Source organism: Molothrus aeneus, chromosome 4 (genome assembly GCF_037042795.1).
Source record: "Molothrus aeneus isolate 106 chromosome 4, BPBGC_Maene_1.0, whole genome shotgun sequence".
Classification (NCBI taxonomy): domain Eukaryota; kingdom Metazoa; phylum Chordata; class Aves; order Passeriformes; family Icteridae; genus Molothrus; species Molothrus aeneus.
The window spans coordinates 62,524,611-62,542,321 of NC_089649.1; the positions used below are offsets into that span (position 1 = coordinate 62,524,611).

At 37.7% G+C, this 17,711-nt stretch overlaps 1 protein-coding gene across 3 annotated transcripts in view; it reads left to right on the forward strand.

Moving 5' to 3' along the window:
• Nucleotides 1–17,711, forward strand: part of SORCS2 (sortilin related VPS10 domain containing receptor 2) — a 537,400-nt gene that overhangs the window by 448,918 nt on the left and 70,771 nt on the right. For all 3 annotated transcript variants that reach the window (XM_066548660.1, XM_066548659.1, XM_066548661.1), the window contains exons 9-11: nucleotides 5,884–6,063; nucleotides 11,251–11,397; nucleotides 12,757–12,859. In XM_066548660.1, the coding sequence (XP_066404757.1) occupies nucleotides 5,884–6,063; nucleotides 11,251–11,397; nucleotides 12,757–12,859 (430 nt within the window). The remainder of the gene's footprint in view (nucleotides 1–5,883; nucleotides 6,064–11,250; nucleotides 11,398–12,756; nucleotides 12,860–17,711) is intronic.

Here is a 17,711-nt window from a genome sequence, read left to right on the forward strand (position 1 = left end):
CTTCTTTTATCTTTTTCAATCTCTGTATCTATTTTCTATCTTGTGAAATAAGCAATAATGTAAAATTTTTCAGGTAACCAGGAAAAATGGAAGTATAGGGTAAGAGCAAACAAAAACAAAAGAAGAAAAAATCCAATTGCCTCAGAAATAGGTTGAAGTCTGTACTTTATTCATGGCAATACAAATCTCCTATAGATGCCTTTTATCAGATCCATGTATTTTTTTTGGTTTGATTTTCACCTGGTCACCTCAAAGCATGCCCACCTCATTCTGGCTTCAGTCTGAATACTCATCACTGTTTTAAGCATAGACTTCTGAAATTGTCTGTGTCATTCAAAAATAGATCTAAGACAATCCTTCAATGGGTCTATCCATTAACAGCAGAAATGGTAGAAGATTCCTGCAACCCTTTTGTGTGATGTTCTCTAAGGATTTGGCTGCCAGATGGTTGGATTGCAAACTACTGAATCTATGACAGCTCATTTGCAAGGCTCTTAGTCTCCCAGTAATTTTTGTTCCACTTGGGAAGCCCCTTTGCCACCTCTGCCACTCACCACCCTGGGAAGCTTTGGCTGAGGTTGTTGCCCTGTACCAGGCAGAAGAGCAGTTTTAAGTGGCAGCTCCATTCTTCTGAAACTCCACTGGAATGGCTGTTGAGCAAAGAAGAAAAGGGAAAGAGTGGGAATGCAGGTGGCAGTGGCATTTGCTGCAGAGGAAATATTCCTTTCCCAGGCAGTGTCACCACAGCAGCCAGTGAACCTGAGCTATAGCAGTTGTCTGACTTGCTGGGTGTACAAATCCATCTGAGGAGGATTCAAGGAACTGTTCTTTTCTTCACTGTGCAACTTATTGATTTCTCTCCATGAACTTTTTTACTCAGCCATGCAAGGAAGATTAGGAGGATTATCTTTGGGATATGTGCCATCCAGTTTCCTTGACTGTGCTTGAGAGATTACAGGAGAATAAATGTGGTACATCTGGAGGTCAAGACTGAGACTGCAGAGCCTTGAGTCCTTACATCTGTTCCACTACTGATACATTTACTCCTCACCATTCTCTGTTTAGTACATTGCTTATTTCATGTTAACATTTTGCTCAACCACAGCATCAAAAGATTGCAAAGGGGCAGAATTCTGGCACCATAAATTGTAAGATTTAAACCCCAAGAATTTTGAATGATACTTCATATGTTATCAGCACATTGTAGACAAAGGAGCACTAGTGGACTGTACAATCTTGTCATCCTTTGTAGCCTTCTGTCTTCAGGCTGTATTTGTACTTATTTGTGTCATAGAATTTCTTATCACAGTTAGTAATATGATAAACCATACTGAACATTTCTTGAATATAAAATTCTGTAAAGTATTTGCAAACTTATAGGCTGGTCAGTTACTGAATGTAGATGGTATGTGTCTGTATACAATGAAAACAACTCATTCCCCTTCCCTTCCTCCTTTAAACCTCTTCCCTTCTTTCCTGCTATCCCCAACTGCCCCACATCCAGCTCTGTTTAATAGCTTTAGGCTTTTTGGACCAACTTTTGATTGGGTGTTCATTCAGCTTTATCTGATAACAGAGTTGACTACATTAAAAACAGGTAATTAATTAATTATGGAAAGACTGTTGGTATCTCTGTGTTAGAACTAAAGAAATAATTTTTAAGCAGTGTTTTCAAGAAGAATTATTTGATTGTGTCTGTATACTTGATGGAGGAGTTCTTGGATGCCTGTGCTCCAGGTCATGGCTGAACATGCCCAGTTCTTTCAATGCCTTGTGTACACCCTCAGGCTCATTGATTTAACAGACCGTGTCTGTTCCATGTGATATGGAGTTTCTTTGAAGTGGTGCTCATCTTTTGGAACAAGTTGGCCTTCTGCAAATGCCTAATTATTTTGGGTATCACTTTGAAACTCTCTTTGTGTTATTTGTTTGTTAATTATGTTCTCTGCTATTGATGCAGTACAAACATAGCAGCTTACAAGTCCCTGAGAGAGCAGGAGTGACATGACCTGTCACTGGATGCCTAACTTAATCATGCCAAATTTTAATATGAAGTCTTTGATCAGGATTTGTTTAGCATTTTTTGCAGAAAAAGTAATTCTGATTCAATAGATCTCCAGCTGTCCTTAATTCTAATTCCATGGGCTGGTTCACTGCTTTGGACCTATGAATAGTTTCACAGATTTTTACTGATAAATATACAGATTTCTGTGCTTAGTGTGGTATAACATGTCCCAGTGAAGAGGGAAGGATGAAGGAAAAATTGTGACAAAGGAATTGTACAAAATAGAGTGCACAAGAAGCACCTTAGTAAACAAAACAGAGAAATCTCATGGGGGCTTAGAGGTTTAAAAAAAAACAAAACAAAACAACAAGAAATTTTGGGCAATGCAGCTCATAGAACCTCAGAACTGTGCAAAAGCTTACAACCTAAGAAGAGATAGAAGGAGAATACTGGTATTTGGGAATTACAGACTATGGCTGATACCAGCTGACATTGGTGAGCTTTGCAAAAACAAAGAGATAAAGAGGAAAGTCAAAATAGCAAGAGCATGGATACTTGGGTCAGTAAGAGAGAGAGCAGAGGAGGCATAGCAGACTTGAGAGGGCAAAAGTAAAGTAGTAGAGATAAGAGAAGGGATGCCCATGGAGAAATGAACATACCACAGAAGAAACAGCAATGCCTGCTATGGCAAATCTGGGAGAAGGTTCTGCCTTGGGTCGTCTGGAAGGGCATGGGCTCTCATTTCAGCGTGGAAGTGAAAGAAAATCACAAGATCTTAAATAGTGAATGTGTATGAAAATGCAGCCTGGAGATAACAAAAATCTGAATAGAGACAATAAGGAATGTTCCAAACCCTGAAGATCTCTAACATCAGTGAAGAAGGTCTTTATAAATTAATTTGAATAAATTGTGTGTGAATAGCATAATTACAGAAAAATGTGATGATCAGTGGCACTTTGAGTAGCTTGCAGAATGTAGAGAGAGAAGGCAGCAGGTCCAGCAAAAGGCAATTGCCGTAGTCCAAGCGTGAAATCATAAAAGAATAAATGCTTTCCTTGTAGGATCTGCTGAGGTTACAGCCTAAGGTTGTAACTGTGTCCATGAATTAGATAAAGCAGTAAAAACGTGCATTCTCTCCATCAAGATTTTTTTTTCCCTCGGACATCCTTTCTGGTTAACTCTTAGGTGACAGACAGTAGGTACTGCCTAGCACTATTTGCTGATGTCCCCTGTCCATGTGCTTCTCACCTCTTGAGCAGTGGGGGTAGCTGGGATGAAGGAATGGAATCCATCCCCTGTATTTGCCAGTTAATTCCTTCTTTTTAAATTCACCTTTCTGTATAGGAATAGTAGAAAAGTGACATGACCATTTGGCTTTGTTTTAACTAGATTTTCAGCAGTTTGTGTTAACTGGGATTTTGAAAGATAAGTTGAAGAATTGGGCATGAAATTTGCAGTTTTCCTCACGTTGTCAATTACTTTTCCCAGAAGATTGTATCAGAAAGCAGGAAATGCTGCACAGGATTGTTGCAAGGTAGTATAACTGAAAGACTGCTTTGTTTCTTGAGGGAAAAGAAATCATTCTGAAAGGAAAATAGCTGTAAGGCTGAGCTGGAAATCTGAAAGGAAGGAACAAAGTTCAAGGCAGTGCAAGGGTAATTTCACTTGCTAAGACCAGGATCTGTTAAACTCTTGCCTCAGCAGAGTTGCCAACCAGCAGCCTGAGAGGACAAACATCTTTATTAGAAGCAGCCACTGCCAAGAGGAAAGTGAATTCTGATTTGCTGAGTAAAAGTTTGCATCCAACCTCTCTTTCCCTCACATGACCCCCACAGTCTGCCCCAAATTAATCTCCCTGTCCTTGTGCACTGCACATTTTGGCTCTTTGTGTGTTGCTTCTGATGGCTCAGCTGCTCCTACCCCAGCCTGGGATGGGAGACCCAGATCTGAGCCCATCCCCAGCTCTTACTCTGCCACCAAGGGCCACCCAAGCAACCCCTGCCACCTCACCAGGGAAAGCATGGAGTGGGACAGCATTGGGGCAGGAAAGGTGCCTTGCCTACATTCCCTGGGGGTTTGCATTTCTGTGGCACTGTATGAATGTTTTATTGTAATAATGTAGTCGTTAATTTTGCAAAAGGCTCCTGGCTTCGTGGAAGATTAAGGGTTTTCTAGAGGTTTTCACATTAAAAAATTGTTTCTTTATTCTTTTTGACTGCTTTGTTTCCATCCTTATTTTCAGATAGCCATGGGAACTTTCCATGTGGGCTACCAATCCTCATGTTGCCCTGGTTCTAGGCAGGAAATGAAACATTCTATATATTAAAGAGACTTTTAAAAGAACCTGTTGTGATCAGTTGCTGTGTTTTGCTGGCATTTCTGGCAGACTCTGCTTTGGAGTAATTGTTCAGTACCAAAAAAAACCAAAAAAAAGAGAGAGCTATTCCTGGGATGCTAAACAAAAATCTACTTTACTACAAAGTTCAAATGAGAGTCTTTGGAAACAGCATTGAGCTGTCATTGATAGGAAACTTCACTTAGATTCCTTTGTGTTGTGTCACATATGCAAAAATACTTTAAATTTAACTAAACTATAACTAAACTATTAGTATTTAATAGCCCTTCTCTGTTCATATTAAAAATCTTTCCTTTGCATTATTTTACTTCTATACATGCCTTTTTTTAATCTAAGTGTCTCAGTCACTGTGCATTGCCTACAGTGTGACTGCCATGCTTTGCTGAGTACTCAGTGTTCCTCTGTTACTCACTCTTTCTTCAGTCTTAACTGGATTCTTATGAAACTGGTCTGTCTCCTTGAGTTCTACAAAGTTATTTTCTTGATTTTTTTTAAAGCTAATTCATTCTAAATTGATATTGTCTTGATATTCTGGTAACTATTTAATATTCACTCCATTGCCTTTAACTTTTTCAATAATAAGGTGACCAGAACTGAATGCAATATCCCAGTTAAGTTCCAAGGTCATCAAGAGTTTACAAGCTTCCAGTCTCTGTGACTTGATGTCATTTCTTACATAGCCCCAACATCTGCCTTTGTGCTCCCAAATCATGTTGCCAAGTCATGTCCCTTTATTCTCTTTCCTAAGCTTAGTTCAGTGTTGCTACTTCCTGATTTATTTCTTCTGTTTGATATTAGTGTTAAATTATTTTCCCCAGCTGTGCATTTTTTTTTTTGTCTGAGACATTTGGAGTGAAGAAGCTGGGAAAACTGAAAGCAAGCTGTAGCAATATCCATGCCTGAAATTCTTGGGAAATGATTGCAGAATGTTGACTCTCCTTTTATTACTGTTGAATATTTAAGTGGTTGTGTAGACATAGATAGACAAATTAATGTAATCTACTACAATGCACATGAGCTGTGTGCATGATAAGTGCTATATCCCATGTGAAGTGCTGTACAATGTATCTGATCCTCTTTGTGCTATGCTATTTTTTTACCTAATTTTCATTTCTCCATTACTTGAAGATTATTTTTTTAGATTAGCTTTGTTAATGTTGTTTCATTCTTCCATTGACTCTTATCCAGATTTTAAAAAGTCAGTCACTTGAGGTTTTTTCCCTTTCACTATTTTTTCCTTTCAAGAAATCATTTCCTGCTGAAGTCAAAGCAGAGTACAGATATTGCACATTCATGATTTTTTCCTTCACTAAGGTGGTTTGCACTGCAGTCAGAAGGCAGTGAGGAACCACTTTGGAGCACTGGGATAGCCATGCTGATTAGTATTATTTTGGGAGGTTATTGTTTTTAAACATTCAGATGTTTCCCCTCCCCCCAGTATTAAACACTCCTGACAAAGTCACTGTTTGTACAATAGAAATTATGTAAAAAATTATTCATTTTGTATCTTATTTTCCTACAGGATTTACAGATAATCAGTACAGATGAAAACCAGGTGTTTGTGGCTGTACAGGAGTGGTACCAGACAGACACATACAACCTGTACCAGTCTGACCCACAAGGTGTTTACTACTCCATCTTGCTGGAGAATGTCCGGAGCACGAAGCAGCCAGAAGAGAATGTCCTGATAGATATTCTGGAGGTACATCTTTACATTTCCCATTATGTGTAGTCTGTGGGGAGGATTTTTTTTTATTTATTATGAGTAGAATTAATTTTAAGTAATGTATTTTCACAGTTATATTTAAATAGAAAGTCTAGGATTTCTTATTTGTAGCCCATTGTTACTACTTACATGTTTCCCTCTTGCCCTACTAATGTGTTGTGTATTCTAACTAGATTCTTGTGATGGGGTTCTATGGATATGCAAATCCAAAACTGAGTTCTTTTTAAGATATTGAAAAGTGAATCTGGCAACACAATTTATTATTGAAATAAGAAGTTATGCAGCTGTCTATGTACAGTTTTTTCCTCTAGGTGACTCACTGGTGCTTTTCCTGGCTTAAGAGCAGGACATCTTTTAGCCAGTAGGGTTTTAAGTAGTAATCTTGCAAGCCTTGTGCTAGGTTGTGTGAGCTCTGAAAGGCTAAGAGCCAACAAAATTAGATATTGGACAGCAAATTCACTTGCTTTCAGTACATGTGTGTGCCAACAGCATTTTCTATGAGACCAACTCAGCTGTAAACAAATTTATCTTGTATTTTAACATCAGCTCACTTGGCAAAATAAAAGACTATAGTGTTTTGGAAGAGAATCAGAGGCTGTTATCAATTCCATTCCTGTTTAGGGAATGGAATTTCAGTGTAATGAATTTCAATGTAACATTTGCTCTAGTTCTGTTCTTTCTGGCCAGTATCAGAGCATTAAACTGGCTTTAGTCTGACTCAGTTTGTCCCATTACATGTAATTTGCCTGGTGTTAATTTAAAAAAAAAAAAAAGCAAAATTTTAAAGGTGCACCAGACTTCTTTGGCAAAGGTTTGTAGTAATTCTGGATACAAGGCACACAATGACAGAACTGTTAAATGGCTGTAATTAGACTCTTCTTGGTGGAGGAAAATGATAGTGTTTTCTTCCTCCTTATCTCCTCCATCTTTCTTTAGCTTTTTCTTTCTAAATGGCTGTGGTAAAACAAAAAGGTCTCTCATTACCAGTGATTATTTTCTAGGCTCTACCTTTTTAGAAATGAGGCTTCCTAATGAGTGAAGCTACACATTGTGTGTAGCCACGTTCCCACAGGGTGATTTATCGATAGCATTAATTTGCAGCGTTTTACTCTTGGGCACCCCTGTGACCAAGCAAAGCTAAAAGGCAGTCAGGTGCAATCTCTACTCCTTGCATCACCTGTAGCATGTAATTTCAGATAAGTTGTACAGAGATGCTACCCCTGGCTATCCTTTTGTCTACAAGAATTATTAACTTAATTCAGTTACACTGATTGTTTAATAATTTCCCAATGTTGCCGAGGGCATATTAGATAATGCAATTGTAGTTTATTGTGTGCTGGATCAATTTGTAGGGTTACATTAAGAAGAAAATGTACACATGATAAGGACAATACACGTGGAGCCATACAATTCAATTCTTTTAAGCTATTTTTGAAATTGAGTTGCTTTATAGGAGAGTGCTGATGGCTTCTAGATAGCTTGCATGATAATTAATTAGTGCTCATCTTGTTTACTAGAATGGGATCAAGTGCTCATAATGTGTGGGTTGTTTACTCAGTATAAAATTGCTAATAAATAAAACACATATTGCAGCCCTTGAGGATGGGATTTTTTTTATTCTAATCTGGGTTTTCTCTTTCGGGCATTTTAATGTAAGTGTCCCATCTTGGGAAGGGGAACGTTCAGTGCAGCACAGAGACTATCTTCAGTGGTGGAAAACTTCTCTTTCTGCCAGTATGTAATTCTCCTTACAATTTGTACTGTTCATCTTTGTTATCTTTTGACTGCACTTAATCTTTTGCTTGTACATCTGTCATAAAATTTTTAATAGGTATCTGCCTGTCTGTATTAATTTTCTTTTCTATGCTGTATCTTTTGTTTGCACCATATTTCTTCTCATGTTGCACACGTAAAAGGGAACAATTTACAAATACTTGTTTAAAGAAGAGAATAAAAAATAATTAAGCACTAAATGACTGTCCAAAAGGACCATGCCCTTGAATTATGTGACAATTTCAAGGAGCATGTCCTTGAAATTGTATCTAGTGCTGCCAGTGTGAAGGAGTCACAAATTTGACATAAACATATTTGCAGAATGGGCATACTAATGCAATACCTCTGCATTGGTTCCTGCTGTGACTCCTTATGTAGATAAGAGCTACATGAGTTGCAGTACACTTTCTTCATGCCTTTTTTCCCCAAACAACAAATTGTATATATTTAAATTTTAGTCACAAACATATATGATATAGCAGTAATTTCTACATTTCAGTAACTGCTGCTATAAAACACTGTGGGACATCTGAACTGTGGTTCTTGCTTCCAACTAAACAGAATATTGTTGGGATGAAATATCAGAAATGTAACCAGGAGCAATTAACAAGTCACAGCAGAAAGTCTCAGAAAATAATTTTATTAGGTACAAAATGCTTTTCTAAGAGTACTGGGGAACAACTATCCCCTCAACTGTTTAAGAAAATAGGTACTCTGAGAACTAAACTCAAAGTTCAAAAAAAATCAGCAGAAAGGTGCTTTGAATTTCCTCCTGTACAGCTGTCCTGGACTGTTCATCAGAGTAACTGAGCACTGCACAATGTTGAAATGTCTTCTTTTCCATAGCAACTTACTATTAATGTGAATCTTTTCCTTTCTTGATAGAAAGATACTTATCTTGCAATTTTAGATTAGGGAACTAAGTCAAGGAGTAGAATGTACAGAAGAATTTGGGTGCCTTGGCATCACAGCCAGGAGATAGATTAGACACACTTCATTTCCAGTATTTACAGAGTCAGGTGTGTATTTGTATAGGCCACAGGACAAATGAAATGGAAAATGATACAGCAGGGGTGGGATGTTTTAAAGATGCCATTTTTTACACACCATAATTTTGTGTTAGTTATTGGATTTTAGATTAATGCACCACTCCGAACATGATATTTCTGAACTTGCTCGGAAGATAGATGCCTGGAACCTATTTATTATTTCAAGCAGAGTTTATGCCTTTCATTCAAAGTGCAAATGCTCTGAAGTGCTGGTTGGCTTTTATCTTTTAAAACAGCAGTGAGAGAAGTTAACTGAGATACTGGAAGAAATGTTTTCATAACCTTTCAGTGCTTGATAGATTCAAACACTTATGTCCCATATTCTAGAGAGGAGAAGTTACCCTAGAGCTTGGTTAGATTAGAGATGGGAGTGGCAATGGAGAAAAATTTTAGCCTGACTCCTATTTGATGATTATATGGAATTATTAAATATTCATTAAATGAGTGGGTGGGAAAGGGAAAGAGAGGAGAAACAAAAATAATCATGATACAGCACTGGTTTTGCCATCCACAGATGAAGAGGGAAACCTCAGTTGCAGTCTCTGATCTAATTATTGTTTAAATATTTAATATTGTGTTCACTGGAAGGAAGACATGCACAAAAATTTTACCCCAAGTCTGCCTTCTCATGTAAATATTTGAACTGCCAGGCTTTTTTTGTGGCTGAGCTGTCTCTTGAAGGTAGACTATGTAAAAAATCCCCAGCAAGATTAAAATGCTTTGATAGTAAAGAAAGCAGGTTCATAATTTCTTCTCTTCCTTTCCTTTTCTCACCTGCACTGCAAATAGTTGACTTTTATGGTATGTTTGACTTGGAGGTGGTTGTGAACTTTCAGCATCCTGGATAAGTAACCCAACCATATATGCACAGGATTTAAGAAAGAAGGAGCTTGTGGGAGAGTAGAATATTTAAATGTTTATACAGAATTTTTTTCATATATAAACTTATATATATATTTCCAAGTTCTAGGCTGTTACCATAACCAGCAGAACACTCACATTCTCTGTAGGTTTGGATCAGTTCCTTCCTGTATTAATAAACAGTGGGTATCAAATCTGTAGCCTGCTGGTAGGGATGCCTGCTTTTCACCTTCAATGCAGACTTCTGCTAAATGAATGTTAAATGGAGTTAAGACCTGGCAACTGGAAAAAGAAAGGAACAGTAAATATTTCAAATGAAAAATAAAAGTTCAGAAGTGCATCATGTTATCAGGAGCCAAATATTCCTGATCATTCAAAGAGCTGGCTGTCTTGTGCATTTATTTGTAACGAATGATTCAGTTTTGTTAAGAGTCAGCATCCAAGGAGATGAGCAAGCTGTACTGTGCTGGAAATGTGTATCAGTTTATATACGTTGTCCAGAATTTTTCAAAAATTCAGGAAGTCTCATTAATAATGGCAAGGGAACCAAGAGCACTCTTAAGGAAACCTTAACTTTTAATAGAAGACCTTTTCTCGTGCCCATGGGTGGAATATACATTAATATGTTAATAATTTAAATGTTAGGGCTATAACTAAACATATTAAGTTATAATTACTGTCAGGCTGCTTCTAAAATTATACCCATTAACTTCGACACTTTGAGTTGTAGTAATTTTCTAATAAAGGTTGTTTTGAAATAAAATAACAGCCCAAGAGAAGAGGGTCATTTTTTGTTATTATTTTTTCTCCAGAGGTTAAACTGGTGAAGGGTGGACTGTGGAAGCATTTCAGATGCTTGAGAGGGTGATTCAGCCCTCAATGTGTCTTTCTCAGATGATCTGCCTGTATTTATTTCCTGCAAAGGACAAGAGTGCTTCCCAAATCAGTGTTATTTTAAAGGCTATGATACTGTGTTGTGTTATTGTAACGTATTTGTGTGATATGGGCACAGAAATTCAGGTTAAAAGTTAGATGATTGTTAAAAATTGCTTACATCATTTGTAGAACAGCATTTTAAAAATGTCCATTATTTAAAGAAAATGCAGAGGGGAAACTTTATTGGTGGACCATAGTACCATAATTTTTATATTTTGCTATATAAATTGTTGTGTTTTGCTATATTAAACATGTATTTAATTACCCTTCTGACATGGAGAGAACTGCATATGCTTTTTTTTAAATACATTTAGAAATAAAAATCAGTTTGTAATTGTCCTTGTATTCCCCCTTTGTCCCTTTCCTCTTATATTTTTGCCTTCCTCATATTTTTTTAAGGTATCATCCACTTTCCTTTCAGTTTCCGGGAGAAACTACCTGAGATACACAGTTCAGAGCCACAAAAGAGCAGCTAATCAGGGATAATCCTTGTTGAAAGAAACGTGTATGTGCTGGATATTAGCTTTTCTTCTCTATGCTTCAGGTCAGAGGTGTAAAAGGAGTCTTTTTGGCCAACCAGAAAATTGATGGGAAAGTTACAACCCTGATAACCTACAACAAAGGCCGTGACTGGGATTTTCTAAACCCTCCAGACATTGATATGAACGGCAAACCCACCAACTGCAAACCTGTAAGTGGCTCTTTTTGGTGTCTCCTCCCTCTAAAGTGTGCAAGAATTACCTGCATGGTAGGATGTGCAGTGGTTCCAACAGCCCAAGAGCTTTGTGCTGAGTTTAGCAGGCAAATGGACTTGCATTGCTTGAGCTGTGGTTCCATAGGCTCTTAGTCCAGTCATCATGTAGAATGAGGAGTCAGTGCTTTCTGGTGCACTGCATTTCATATTTGAAATCACTTTGACACAAAGAGGGCACATTTCTTGTGTGTCAGCCACACAACCCAGTTCAGGATAATCATGGCAGTCATTTGTGTCTGGATATATGGGGCACATCATGAGTCAAACACAGATTGCCAATAATTTTTCTCTTTTCATCTCTTCATATTTTTGTTTCATAATAAACCAAGGTAACCTTTGGTTCCCTGTTAAAGGGAACTCCTGACAGTTGCTTGAAAATGAATACCATGGTAACTTGCATAAAATATTCCTTTCTTTTTGTAAGATGTTATTTCTGTTTGTTTAGATGTCCCAAGTGCCCATAGTATTTTATTATTTGCAAGGATTTACTGAAAGCCTTATATTTTCCCACTGACTCTCTGCTCCTGCAGACTCAAAGCTCTGCATTTGTGGGCAAAACAAATGCTTGTAGTCCTGCCACTGCCAGAGATTTACTCCCTCTCCCCATGGCAGAAGTGAAGGGCTGGAGCTGCTGGTTCACTTTTGGAGAGTTCAAGACTGTGCTGCAGGGCTCCAGCCTGTGGGGTCTGGTGCAGATCAGTCTGAGATGAGTGGGACAATGGCACTGGCAGCAGCTCCCAGGCAGAGCTGGCAGCTGGCTCCTGGTAAAGCTCCTGGTCACATTGCTGTGAACAATATGACCTTTGAGTGCACTGCACAAAGAGCAAGAAGCAGTAAGTTGCTTAGCAAGGAGACATGATGTGTCCTAAATTCATTATGCTATTTTTCAAACCACTTTTTTACTAAAAAAGGCATTTCAGCCCAAACAGTTGTTTTAAATAATAATTTTGCCATTTACCTGGGACCAACAAACATGCAATATTTGTTGCTGTTAGTTAATATTTTTAAGCAATTATGCAGTCAGAAGGGGGTTTGTATAATAATGCTGACTTCCTTGAGTTTGGAAATCTTTTTGTTGAGACAGTGGCACACTATGCAGACATCACCAGAGACTCTTGATATAAAGTGAAGACCGATACTTCAGACTGGAATTTGGCTCCATGGGAAGCAACCATTCTTCTTCTTTATGAAGACATACATTGCTGAAGCTGCTCCCTGTCTGGGCTTTCATTTATTCTAGGAGCATAAGTGATAGCAGTGATTTTTAAACCTGTTCTCTGCTTCTTCCCCCACAAGCCTGATTGTCACCTCCACCTGCATCTGCGGTGGGCAGACAACCCCTATGTGTCAGGCACAGTGCACACCAAGGACACTGCACCAGGGCTCATCATGGGGGCAGGTAAGTCCATGGCATTGCTTTTTAACACCTGAAATCTGGCAGGGATTCTTTGGAGATGAAGGCTTTGGATTTGTAAGAATACCATGCTAAAAACATTGCCAAAATAAGGCTTTCCTGCAGAATAATCCTTTATGATGAAACAATTCAATATATAAGTTAATTTAAGGCCCAGAGTTGCATCTTCTCAGACACAGATCTACATCAGATCTAAATCAGTCACCTGGGTCCATCATGCTCTGCTGTGCTGTGCTGTCCCTCCTTCCCCATTAATGTGCTCTAGAGGTGTGGTGATGGCTGAAGGACATGTCCTGCTTTCTTTTTCTCTGGAACTGATGTGCAGGCCCTTCAGCATCATGAATAACCCAGAAAAACTAATGGAAACAGTGGTCAATCCTTTGTTCTTTAAGCCTGGATACGGATAATTTGTCTTGTAATTTTTATTAATTCCTTTCTGCCTAAAGAGAGAGGAATTGAAAGAGGCTGTGTTGGGAGTGATGCTGGTTGTGGCTTCTCCATTATAACTTACATATGGAGTTATGTCAGTATGAAGTGGAATTTAATAAAGGAAATTCCATTGCAGTGTTGAGCACTCATCAAGAAAAATATTCACATAACTCAGTTTTGCTTTGTATCTTTGTAACCCATCTCTTCATTTTATTTAACCTTCTGTTTATTTGTTTCAAAATTGTCTAAATGTTAACGATACTAAGAGCTTTTTAAAATTGTATTATTTTATTCTTATGTTATGGATAATGTTTAGGTGAAATGCACACATGTAGGCTTCTCTTTTCATAAAAGTGCATCTGTTTTTAATGAATAATGGCTTCTACTTTATCCTACACTAGTCTCTGACAAACAGCTTACTAAGTTGAAAGTTTCCTGAGAATGTCAAGGTGAGAATATTTGGTGCTTTAAGAGAATGACAGCTGCCAGTACTGGTAATTTTTTAATATAACTGAAGACTTCAAGTTCTTCTGTAATGTAAAGGGAGTTCAAAGTATTTTACCAGAGACAGATCTATCTGGTGAAATGCTGCTGTGTTTTTATTGATACAAATGAGACTAAGAGTTTGTGCAATGCCCTTGTAGATAAATTCCTGATATGTGTTCAGGTCAAACCTTATGAATTCAAATGTTTAAAAAAATATCTTCCATTTCAAATATCTTCTTTTTTCACAAAGGCACTCAAAATGTAAATTCTTAATTTGAATCTCATCATATCATGCTTAAATGCCTTCCAGTAGTAAATTAATCAGTGAGATTTAATTTGTTCATTATTCCTATTTCATTTTTCTTTCTCTTTGCACTGTAATCTGATGTGTTGAACAGATATTTGTTGAGATGTTGGGTTGTTTTCTTTTGTCTGGGGTTTGTAGATGTTTTTTTAAGTGCACTGTTCTCTGAGACCACATTAGGGAGGGCAGCTTGTAGAAAAGTAGAAGAGTATTTTGCCCTTAATTCCCTTCTAGAACAGGGTGACATTTATCACTGTGACATTGTCTTACTCTGCAAGATAGACAACTTGTCAACAACTTTCCTCAACGTGATCAGGAGGGAGTGGTTTTGATAAAATCCTGATCTCAGGAGGAACTGAACTAATATGTTAAATTTGACTTGCCTGTGGAGCAACCAGTAATGTAATGGGAATGGTAGAAGGCACCCTTGCTCAGTTCCAGGCCACCTTGCTGTTAGCTACCCACCCCCTGGGAGGGGTGGTGTGGAAGTGGGAAAAGTTTGAGTGAAAGAGAGTGCAGTGTATCCTTTTTCTGGTAGAAGAAAAACATCTGTAGCTGAAAACAGAGCAAAGGGATCTATTTTGGAGCCTTAAAAATACTATAGAGCAACTGCATCCCCTTGCCAAAAGATGAGCTGAATCAACTCTGATTTGGACTTGCATTTACATTATTTGGATGCCCAGGTCATCTGGATTCAGTGCATGTGTTCAGTCTTATCTGGCAAACCTGATACCCTTGTAAACTTACACTTCTTATCAGAAATGTTTACATAGAGTGAGCTTGAATTTCCTTTGGCCTGATCCTTGAAACTGATAATCCTATATGTTGATTCAGAATCCTGAATCAACATAAGTATTAGGTTCTTAGGAGATCCAGGAATCAGATTATTTGGGCCACATCACACACTATTGGAATTTTACTGTTAGATTTAGGGAGATTACATCTTCTGGAAATGACTGAAGATGAGAGGATCCATGAATATCAGTTGATCACAGCGTGTCTAGGAATCATCAGTGCCTTGTGCTGTAAAAAGCAAAATTATTCTTGGTGTGAAATAGGTAAATAATTGCCAACAGAGAGAGGGAATTATTAATACTCTGGCAAAATACTGTACAGTGACATTATTAATACAACTGCGTACAATTCTGATAATCAATTTTCAGGACCAGTGAGCAGGTGCTAAGAAGGTCTCTTTGGCAGTTGATGGAAATAGAGAATATTTACAAGAAAACCCCCATTAGATGAAAAACTAAAGGACACTGAAGAATATGCTTTTTTTTTTTTTCCTGGCAGGGTAACCACAGGGTAGAAACAAACAAGTGATGCAAACAAGTGGATAAGAACTGGAAATATGGTTTCTAAGCATAAGAACCCTATCAATAAAAAAGCAAAAAAAGAAAAAAATCCCTTTAAAAAGTGGATTTTGACTTCTTTCTGGGAAGCTTATACAACACAGCTGCTTTTGATAATGGAAAAGCTATTCCGTGATTTAAGTAAAGTTTTGATATGGAAAATGCTGGAAAAATCAGAGATCAGAGACTCCTGAATATTGTTTTAATTTAAAAAAAGGAATAATTAACTGGTGAACTGCATTTAACACCTAGAAAATTGGGAAAATTTAACATCTTTAATAAAATGATAAAATTGCATCTTTTTAAACTCATGTTTACAAATAAAAACCCCACTCTGTTAAACTTGCATAAATAGTTCTAAGGAACTCATATTTTTAGCTTCTGTCTATATAAAAATTGTACAGACAGAATATTAAATTTTGTAGCTCCATACGAAAGTGGTATTTTAAATAACTGCTTTGCTCCCTTTAAGAAATGCAGTAGGATTTTGCATTTACATTTGATTTTTGTGCATTTTAATCTTGGCAACGACTTCTATTTCTCACAGCATCAGCTATGAAATGTGTGTCAATTGATGTGCAAATTTTTACTATAAACTTGCTAAGGACTTTTCTATGAAAAATGTTTAGAGAAGTGTAGCTTTTTCAGGTGCTAGTTTACAATAATTGCCTGCTTAGCTTCCAATCCAGATGGCAAATCAAGCAAGCAGTAAATTTTGCACATTCACACAAATTGAGGAAGTGCTGGACAAGTTCTGTTTACTTTTTCTCATATCAGGGCCAAATATAATTGCATACATTGTGGTGAATTTCCATCATTTTTCACAGAAGTAGCACACTAGGATGCCTCTATCAAAAAAGGGTAAGGGAACAGGGAGATGATTGAGCATTTTCCAGCACATTTTGGAGTGAACATCTTGAAATTCCTTTAAATTTTTGCTACATTCCTCAATTCTGATTCCCCACTCCCTCATCTGAGCACATCTTCAGCTTGCCAGGCAAAACTGCGAGTCTGGGAGATTTAAATACAAATTGGTTGTATGTTTGTTCTGTACTGTGACTACAAGATTGCAAACCATGAAATTTTAACTTATTGTGCATGGCCCAAGGGCATGTTACAGCTGTATTAATTACCAGTAATCCAGGCAAGGCACATCTCTCTTTTTGGAGTAGGTGTCTGCCTCTATGCTTCATTTAAATGATTGGAAAAGATTTTCCATATTAGAAGGATTATCTAAGCATTGCATATGGGAATTATTTCTTCTTACTGTAAACATGTCCAAAGTCACATATAAAAATATGGGTAAACACAGTGATAACTAGCACTTGAAACATGTAAATTCGTGGTAAATTTTAAATGAAATAATCTTCCATATTTTTTGTGATCCAGCAAGAACCTGCCAAAATGCCCAACTCTCTTGAGATCTGTATTGAGAGCTGTGTTTCTCACAGCTATATCACCTTTCCAGAGAGCTTTGCTGGCCACCAGACATCACTGGAAAACATTGATTTCTTTTACATCCCTGTGCTACCAGCTGCTAAACTTCCATGTGCAGAGTTACAGAAAGCTTGGAAAACAGCTATGTTGAACAGTAGTTAGTGCCTCTGTATTCTAGTTTTTGGTACTGCCACCCTGCTAGGATGGAACACATGATTTTATGCAGTTACTTAAAATCAGCCTTTACTCAGGACAAGTGAAAAAGCAAAAGAAGATTTCATGTATCCCAAAACACAATTTGAAAAGGTTTCTAAGAATGCAAGTAAAGGAAATGAAAAATTACTGTTCTTAATCAAAAACTGGAAAAGGTAGGCCAAAATATTTCCTTTTGCTTCCTGAATAGAAGCAGTGTCAGAACATAACAGCAGAGCAAAAAACTGACTCAAGCAGAGTCCATCTAGCAGAGTGTCCTGGCTCTGTTGGTGGCAAAAGCCTTTGGGAGAGTGTTTAAGGACAATTCAGGCGTGTATCATCCCCCAGGCATTGGAGTAGACACACAAATGTGTGTCTTATTAGTCACAAAAAGAATACAAAATATTGTAAGAAATATTTGAGAAATTTCTGTATTACAAACAAAACTTGCTGAAACTGGATGGCAAACACTCTGTGTCATTCTGTGTCAGAGGAGTTTTCAGGACACTCAGTCATGTTAGAATGGTACCATTTGTAGCTGTGGCTAATAAAGCCTTGGCATGGTTTAAGTCCAGCCAGCACCTAAGCATCACACAGCTCCTTGCTCCCTTCCCCTCCAGGAGAATGGGGGGACGGG